Source organism: Cinclus cinclus, chromosome 8 (assembly GCF_963662255.1).
Source record: "Cinclus cinclus chromosome 8, bCinCin1.1, whole genome shotgun sequence".
NCBI classification, from domain to species: domain Eukaryota; kingdom Metazoa; phylum Chordata; class Aves; order Passeriformes; family Cinclidae; genus Cinclus; species Cinclus cinclus.
The window spans coordinates 242061-250553 of record NC_085053.1 but is presented as its reverse complement, the minus strand read 5'-3'; the positions used below and the strand labels follow the sequence as shown (position 1 = coordinate 250553).

Here is an 8493-nt window from a genome sequence, read left to right as displayed (position 1 = left end):
TCTCCGTGCATTTTCTTTCGTTCACATAATGGCATTTCAGAAGGGAGTAATGCAAACGTTTTTATTTAGACTGCATTCATCATAATTTAAATATTGATACAGTTTTTCAATAGTTACCAAGAGTTCCCAGTACCAGGGGGAAATAAAACATAGCCACATGCTTGGCTATGTTCAGCGCTTTAGCAAGCCTCTCCATCTCTTAGCTGAACATGCAGGGTGAAAGATGTCAGTACATTGAATAAATACAAAATAAAGCACATGTTAGAAATGGAGTTTCTCTATGGGCCCGGAGAGCCACAGCCTCCTCCTGCCATGCTAAAACCCTGGTGTGAGAACTGTTGTCTGGGTTGTGATGCAGTGCAGGATGCACAGTGGCTAGAGCAGCAATAGCTAACAAAGGAGAGCCCAGGGCTGAGGACAGTGACACACATGGTGCTGCAGGAGGGGAGAGGGAGAGGAGCTGCAGTGATCCTGCAGCTGCCTCCTGTGCCTCCCACTGCAGGGCAGTGCCAAAGCCCTCAGCAAAGGCTGTGCCTCACCACAGCAATTAAAAAGTGAGCTTTGCCTTCTGGCAAAGCCCTGGAGCAGTAAGGAGATAGACACATTCCTCCTACCATCTTCAGGAAAAGTGAGCCATGCTACTACTGAAATACGTAAAATAACACCTCAAAAACTCAATTTTCAAGTACTCTGAAGCAGGGCCTTTCCTCCTCAGATACTGTAATCCTATTCCCTCACAAGCTTCTCCTTACAAGCCAGGACAGGCAAACCTGAACCCAAACAGCGCTCCCAGAGTCAGGAATATACACCTGCTTGGGAGAGCGGGAACATGTTTCAGTTCTGCTCTGTGAGAATATTTAACCTGTGAGCGTGAAGGTCGCAATTAGTAACACAGGGAATAATGAGTCTCCCCCACAGTGACAGCTTTGCACAGCCCTAGGGAAGATCCTTGGCCAGCATAAACATGGTTGTCCCAAGGGAGGCTGAGCTCCCCTGCCACCCTGGTTGTGGTGATGGAGGGAGGATGTCCAAAAAGCTTTGGTCTCCCTTCAAGAGAGAGCAGGAGCTCTTCCTGTGCTTGATCCTGCAATGCAGCACAGCCTGAGCTCTGAGCAAACACTCCTGGACATTGGGGAGCTTTGGACAGCTAAGGACCAGAACCAGTCCTTTTCACCTAAACCTCTGCAGATTAGAAAGGGGAGATCCCAGTCCCCAGCACCTCCCTTGGCTTCCTCTCTGCCCTGCACCTCGCTGGGTGTCACAGGTTGAGAGACCAAACCAGCCTGGTCCCTTTGTGGGCAGAGCCAGGGCTGGCACAGCAGCTCCTGGGCTGGCAGGGCTGGCAGAGCCCTGGCACATGCAGCCACTGCCCCCAGCTCCTGCCCTGACCCATCAGAGGAGGGTTTGCTACACACACTGAGCCCAGATGGGGTTACAAATGCTGGCTGTTGCACGACATGGGACACAACTGGGACATCAGACAGCTACTGGAGACAGCTCTGTTGCTTCATGCCAATGAGTGCTTTTGCTGCCATATATTCTGGGAGAGCCCGGCCCTGCCATGCTGCAGGCTCAGGCACACTGAGAGATGATGTTGGAGTTGCAGTCTAAGCTGTGAGTGTGGTTTCTTTTGCAGTTTTCGGGCCCACAGCCAGCACCAGGTGGGCTGACCAAGTCCAGGTAGTAAGGGGACTTGAGGAAACGGCGGTAAGAATCCTTTTCCATGAGGGTGAATATTTTCCTCTGGGCCTCATCAAAGCAGGACAGTGTGGGCTCCAGCATATTGTGGCTTGTTTTCTCCCGTGTGCATGAATCCAAGTTCACCTGTGGGTCAAAGGCACAGTGTGAGAGGAACCTGTCCCAGAAGGGGCAGAGGAAAGGGAAAAATCCAAGAGTCTCCCTAGCATGAGTGCTTGGCAAGCAGTTGTCTGAGATGGCCATTTGATACCCTGTGGGCTCAGCAGAATCTGTGCAGCTGGATACCTGTGCATCCCTGCTGCCAGAAGAGCTCTCAGGGAGACTGACACACATCCCTCTGGGATGCAGCCAGCCAGGAAACTCAAACTGCATGGGAACAGCTGAAGCATTGGGAATCACAGTCCTCTTGGGCTTCTCCCATTTGACTGTGCCCATATGGTTGTAATCAAACACACTTTCTCTCTAACCAAGTTTAATATAAAATCAACAAAAAAACCCACTAAATCCTTGCTAACTAGCAGAGAAGCAGAAGCCTTAATCTCTTGTGAAACTGCTGACCTCTGCTTGCCTGTGCTGCTGGTTCAGAATTTAGGGTGGTACCTTTGCCCACATACCTCTTTCGTGGCCTGCACTGAGATGAACTCATCATAAATCTTCCTGGCCTTGGGGCTGAGCTTGGATGGTGACTTGGTTTTCTTGTACTCCTCACAACTGACCCAGAACTCGATATTTTCCTCACTGTACTCAGACTTGAGAAAAGCACGGAAAGCAGCCAGTCCTCCTATGGATTGTTCAGAGGAGAACCAGGTCAGGTAAGAGTGTTGGTCCCTGGATCCCAGCAAACAGTGCTTGTGGGTTCTCCTTCCTAGAGCTGACTGAGGAGCTACCCTGGGCTGGCAGTGAGGACAGCTGGAATTCAGGCTGACCCCATGGGGATGTCACATGTGGGGCCCCAGATTCCTGTTCCCCCCCTGTGACCTTCTGAGTTCCTGCCAGGGCAACACAAGTAACTGGTGTGCTCCCAGGAGTCTTCAAGGAGACAGTCAGCACGCTCCACAGAGTCCCAGGTCATGGGAACAATGTGATGGAAACCTCAAGAACATCAGTGTAGCCCACAGCTGATGAGAAGACAAAGTCTCCCATGGGCTCAGCTGCAAATAATATCTCCACTTTTTGGTTCTTGTTTAACCCACCACTAAGTGCGTGTCCCAGTTGCCCTCCTCTTGCACAAGGGCCAAACCAGTTGCCTTCACAAAAGAGACAGCTCAGAAAAAAGCCACACTCATGCTGTATTGGGATTGACCATTGCCTTGGATGGGAGCAGAAGGCCCCTTCCCCAGCTCTCTCAGGGGTCTGAGGAGCTCCTGTGTGCCCCTGAGAGACACGAGGTGATGTCCCCTGTCCCCTCCCAGGCAGCTCACACTACACACACTCTGCAGGCAGTGTGAGAGCCCTCTCTACTTACTGTCGTGATGGATCAGATTTTCCAAGGAGTCTGCCCATTTCCTGACTTCCTCTTGGCTGAGCCTAAGGAGAAACAAAGGGAGAAAAACAAGGCTGAGTTAAAGAGTGTACAGAAAGGACAATTTTGGTTTGTTTCTCAGCACCACTAGTAAATCTTTTTCCCAGATTGTTGCAAGGGCATACACGAGAGACTGAAAATGAAATATCAGCTTGTTTTACAGATACCCCCGGGGATCCCAGATCTAACCAACAGAAATTTTGGTTTGCAATCCTCATCACCAGTCATAGGCCAGAAATGAATTTTCCTGAGAACAATTATTGTGGAATTCATATTTATTTTGTGCCTGGCCGCATCCCTTGCTGGACCACAGACCTGGATTCACTCTTACAGGTCACATCAGTGAACTCCAAAGGGCTGATTCCTTTAACCTGTCAGCGGAACAGTAGCTATGTGGAAGAGAAGAATGTGGAAACCAGGAACACATGGGGAGCACATCCTGCACTCATTCCCTCTACCATACCAGAACACCCTAGGGTGCATCTGTTCTAGAAGACAACCTTGGCTTTTGGAGTCCTCTTTGGAGACAGCACTGTCTCATTGCAGCTTGAGGAGAGCAGTGGTGCCCTGACAGACTGCTGGCTGTTGTGTGTGCCTATAGCTCTGTGCAGCTGTGTGGAGCATTGCACAAGTCCAGCTCAAAGAGGCAGGGATGCTGATTCTGCAATGTGTCCAGAATGGAATCATCCCACTGTGCAGAACACTGTACACACCCTCCTCTGTGCTCATTCATATTGAATCATAGAAGTGACTGTAATTCAAACATTCTGCATTAGTGGCAATTGAAGTCCTCAGGAGTTAACAGTCAGCTGACATGACTATCAGCACCTGAGAGCTATTGCCACACTGGATCCAAGCATGGGTGTCCAGGAAGAGCTGGGAACAGCAGCAGAAACACTGATGGAGTCCAGCTCCTGAGGGAGTAACATGCTGCAGCCAGTCTGGGATTAACTAGGTGACAGCACCTGCTCTTACCTCTGGCTTGAAGATATCTTCTCCTTCTTGCCCTGGGAAGAGCTGTAGTCACAGGAATCTGACTTCTGCAGCAAGAAGCCCAGACGGTGCTTCATGTCTTTGGCACTGAAAGAAAAAAAATCAAAGAGGGGATGAAGACAATGCTTTGCACTTCCTCTGCAGCCTCCTCACTGCACAGGCTCCTCCAGCATTACTCAGTAATGCTCAGAGAAAAATGCAGGTCACTGACAGGGACTCCAGGGCTGATTTTCCACTCATCACATAATGCACATTCGTGTTTCTAGACAAATACAAACGTTCCAAAGAAGTCCTTTTTTCATGTTCAACAGCTTCTGGCTGAGAAAGTCATCAGCCTGGAAGCAGGTAGCAAAGGGGGAGAGGCTGCTGTTTATGTTAGAAATATTGTGATAGAAAAGCATCACCATGCTGTGTGTGTCACCTCTCCTTGAGCTGATTTGCCCAGCTGCCAGTCTGTGGTTCTTACACCCTTACTAATCCTTTCCTGCAGCCCCTGCCATTTCCTCACCTCATCACCCAGCCATAGGAGCAGCAGGGCCATGCCAGGCCACCCCAGCAAGCCCATGACACAGAAGAAAGGGAGGAACTCAAGGGAGCAGCACTGTGGGCTGAGACCAGGGGATGAGCTAAGAGCTCCACCACAACCAGCCCATGCTAACTGCAAGCTACTCCCCTGCTCCACAGCAAGCTCCTCTGAAGATTCATCCTTAATTCTGTTCCACCTTCCAGCATGCTCAGGACAATAATTTCCTCACAGCAGCTTCTAGATATGCAGCTGATACTGGCCTTGGCACCTCTCTGGGTTTCCTTCCAGTTTAAGGATGAGGGAGGGGTGGGTAAACCATTTCTGCTTGCTCAGGGACGCAAGGTGCAGTAATAGTGTAAAGCAGGAAATTCATCCCCTTCTCCTCAGATCTGAGCCTGGAAAAGATCAGGAGGCTGTGCCACAGGGCTGAGCTCTGGTAGCTGCTCACCCCCCAGCCCTGCTCTCTGCTCTCGCCCCTGCCAGGTATCCTGGCCATACCTGATCCCACTGCTTGCCTCAGAAATGTTTCCTTAACAGCTCCAGCACTTGGAGACCGCAAAGGCAGCTCACAGCTGCTTTAGAGCAGGGTGCCTGTGGCCAACACCAACATCCAGTCTCTGCCCAGGCACACACGGGGGCTTTGGGCTGCCTGGCACTGTCGTGCTCCTCGCCCAGGAGAAGGAGACTGCTCAGGTCTGCAGGAGGGTGGCAGCGGGATGAAACAAGACACTGCTGCTTGCAACCAGTCTCACAGCTTTCTGGGAGGGATTTTGCTGGGAATCCTGGACAGAGGTGTTTAAAGATATAAAACATTTTTCATTGTGTTTTTTTCTTTTTTTTTTTTAAATCCTCATCAAACGTTCTGCAAATTGGAAGTGTCAACACTTTTCCCTTGCATTTTCAGCACCTGTTTTCAAATCCAACCATGAACAGGAAGGTTTATCCTCCAGATGGGAGCCAGCTGAGTGTCTGCTCACATCTTCCCAACCCACTGCACAGCTGCTGAAAGGCAGTGCTGCACCATCAGGTACCCGCAGAGTTTGGAACTGCTGGATGAGAAGGGAGCATTGTGCCCCCCTGCTGGGCACCTCCAGGCCCCAGAGCACCTGAAAGGGAGTTAACACCCCCTCCAGAAGTGCTGGTGCCAGCATAGAGATCCCTCCTGCTGGGCTATGGGGGAGGCCATGCTGCCGAGGGCACATCTGGGGCTGTGCACATCTGCTCTGCTGATCTCACACATCGGCATACAGCCAGCTCCTGCAGGGCTGCAGTTCAGCCCATCCTGACTGGCACCACACAGCAGGGCTGTGCTGAGCCCCACAGTGCTGGGGTACAGCCTAACCTGGTCCCTCACCATCACCCAGGGACCTCGGGCTGACCCCACAGCAGCTGGTGCCGCATCCCGATCCCCCGTGCCCCGCATCCCTGCCTGCAGGCACACGGCTCTCTGGCTCCTGCCAGGCTGCATTTCTGCCGCTGAAATGCATTTCAGGGGATAATCCTTAATTTTTATCCTGCCTGCCTTGCTTCCCCTTCAAAAGTATCAAGAAAATTTAGCAGAGAGGAGCCAAAGGAGCAAAGGGGTGCAAAGACTGCAGCAGAAGCAGCTGACAGGAATATCAAAATATCGCAATGCTGAAAGCTGCTGGGTTTGACGATGGGGATGGTAGGAAGGCTTTAGAGTTCCCACAGCTCAGTGCAAAACCTTTCTGCGATTCTGCCTCTAGCTGAAGAAAAAAAAAAAAAGCCTCTAAGCAATCATTTGTATTTAATCTCGCAAAACAATCAAGAGCCAAATGTCTCCTCCGCCTCGGACACAAAGGGCAATGCATCAGCATGTCTCCGGACTCACGGCACCATTCCCACATGCTCAGAAATAAACAGTACCTTTTTAAGCAAGTGGCTGGCAGTGCAGCGAGTCCCTTGCACATCTTGCTCCCGGGGTCGGATCAGTATTCCAGGAAAAACAAGGAGGCAGGAGGAGGCAGAGGCTGCGCACGGGTCCTGCTCTGGCTGCGGGGCTCCGGCGGCTGTATGAGCCGGCTGCGCTGCCTCGGCTCGGTTTTATAGCCCAGCCTAGCCCAGCCTAGCCGAGCCCAGCCGTGATGGGTGACCCAGTCAGGAGTCAGCACAGCAGCACCCGTCCCCCTCGTGCCCAGCCCGGAGGAAGAGGGTGACGTACAGAACCCAGGCAGAGGGGTGAGAGAGATTGAAAACCTTACCAGGAACGAAGCTCGGCGTCTGGCTGCAGGGGTGGATTCTTTTATAAGGGCTCAAAAACCTTCGGGGACTTCCTCTATTGCAGGAGGTTGGAATGGTGCAGATGAAAAGCAGATATTCGGGGGTGGGACACAGACAGTAAAAAAGGTCAGAGAATCAATTCTGAGAAGTGAAATGAGCTTTGCTGGTTCCTCTGTTAATTTCCTTTCCTCTTCTATATACAGTAACCTGCATCAAGAAAGGGACAAGAATTTTAAACAGAAAAGGTTACCATAATCCCAACAAATGCAGAAAACAGCTCTTAAGGAAAGAAGAATGTAAATGCACCAGGGAAGTACCTAGGCACATGAGAATTTCCTGTTTTATTCCAGAGTCATGTGAATATATATTTTTGGTGAGGCTGCAGCAAAAGGTCGAGGAGGGGGGTGCAAAGCTCTATTGAAATATAAAATGTGCATGTCTTAGCACACAAATTTGAGGACAGCTCATATACATGTGTGGAAAACAGGAATTTAGGAGGTTGGCAACACATCTACCTTGGGTAAGGGCATCACTGCAACACCTTTTCCATTTGCATATGCAAAATCAAAAGCCAGACCTCGGGACTCTGGTATCCCCAAGGAAAGACAATTAATTAAAAGATGATTAATTAAAATAAAAAGATTTAACTGTGCCTGGCCAGAGAAGTCTTCAGAGCAATTCTGAGGGTACTTTGTGCTAAAGAATAAACCCCTGAGACACCTTTGGGGGTGTCTGTACTGTCCTGGCTCTGCTGTGGTTCCAAGGAGAGCAGAATTACTTCAGCTACTTGTCCTCAGCCCTTGGAGGGTGCAGAAGGCAGTTGTCCCTCTAGGGAGGGAGAGAATTGGCTGATATTTATCGAGATGCAGATCAGCACAGCCTGTACCATCCTTATCAAAGGGGGAAGGCTTTGGGCAGATGGATGTGCGTATGGGCTGCTGCATTTCCAGTCCTGCTCCCGCTGTGAAATAAAGGGGATTAGCAGCAGGCTGCCTGCCCACACCACCCACTGCTGCATCCCCTCTCCCAGAAACCTTTCAGTGCTTTGCTCATGACCTGCAGAAGTTGCAGGATGAGCCTTCCCCTCCTGTGTCTCTAGAGCCTACAGCCAGCAGCACAGAGTCCAAATCCCAGAAGAGTTTAACTGCCCTGGCATACTGCATTCTCTCAGATCATTAATTGTGCTGAACGGCAATGCTTTAATTAAGTGTAAAATGCTTCTGTAGGAATGTGACTGTCATGCTGCCAAACCTGAGGCAGTGTGCCTGCGAGTCCTGCACTGTTTGGACTAAAAATCAGCTCCAGCTTGGGGCAATGTATAACCTTACCTGAGTAAATGTCCTCATCCTTTTGGTGTTGGTGAATTGACAGCACCTGGGTGGATCTGTAGGAAGCACTGAGCACTGGCAGAGTTGGTGCCTGAGCTCTCTGGTGTCTTTTGTTTGGAGAGAAGTCAAAAGGCTGAATATGGCCAACAGAAAAAAATGTAACTAATTATTTACTAAATATCCAA

General features: G+C 50.4%; 1 protein-coding gene across 2 annotated transcripts; it reads right to left on the bottom strand.

Annotated features, from left to right (window-relative positions):
* Positions 1–1572: 1572 nt before the first annotated feature.
* RGS4 (regulator of G protein signaling 4) lies at positions 1573–6670 on the bottom strand. 2 transcript variants are annotated; one of them, XM_062497023.1, is made up of 5 exons: positions 6627–6670; positions 4196–4300; positions 3164–3225; positions 2313–2479; positions 1573–1824 (listed from the first exon to the last, which is right to left on the bottom strand). In XM_062497023.1, the coding sequence occupies exons 1-5, from the start codon at positions 6668–6670 to the stop codon at positions 1573–1575; spliced, it is 630 nt and encodes a 209-aa protein (XP_062353007.1). The 2 variants fall into 2 exon arrangements, with proteins under 2 accessions (XP_062353007.1, XP_062353008.1); XM_062497024.1 differs by lacking the exon at positions 2313–2479 and having other exon boundaries at positions 1728–1824.
* Positions 6671–8493: the final 1823 nt, after the last annotated feature.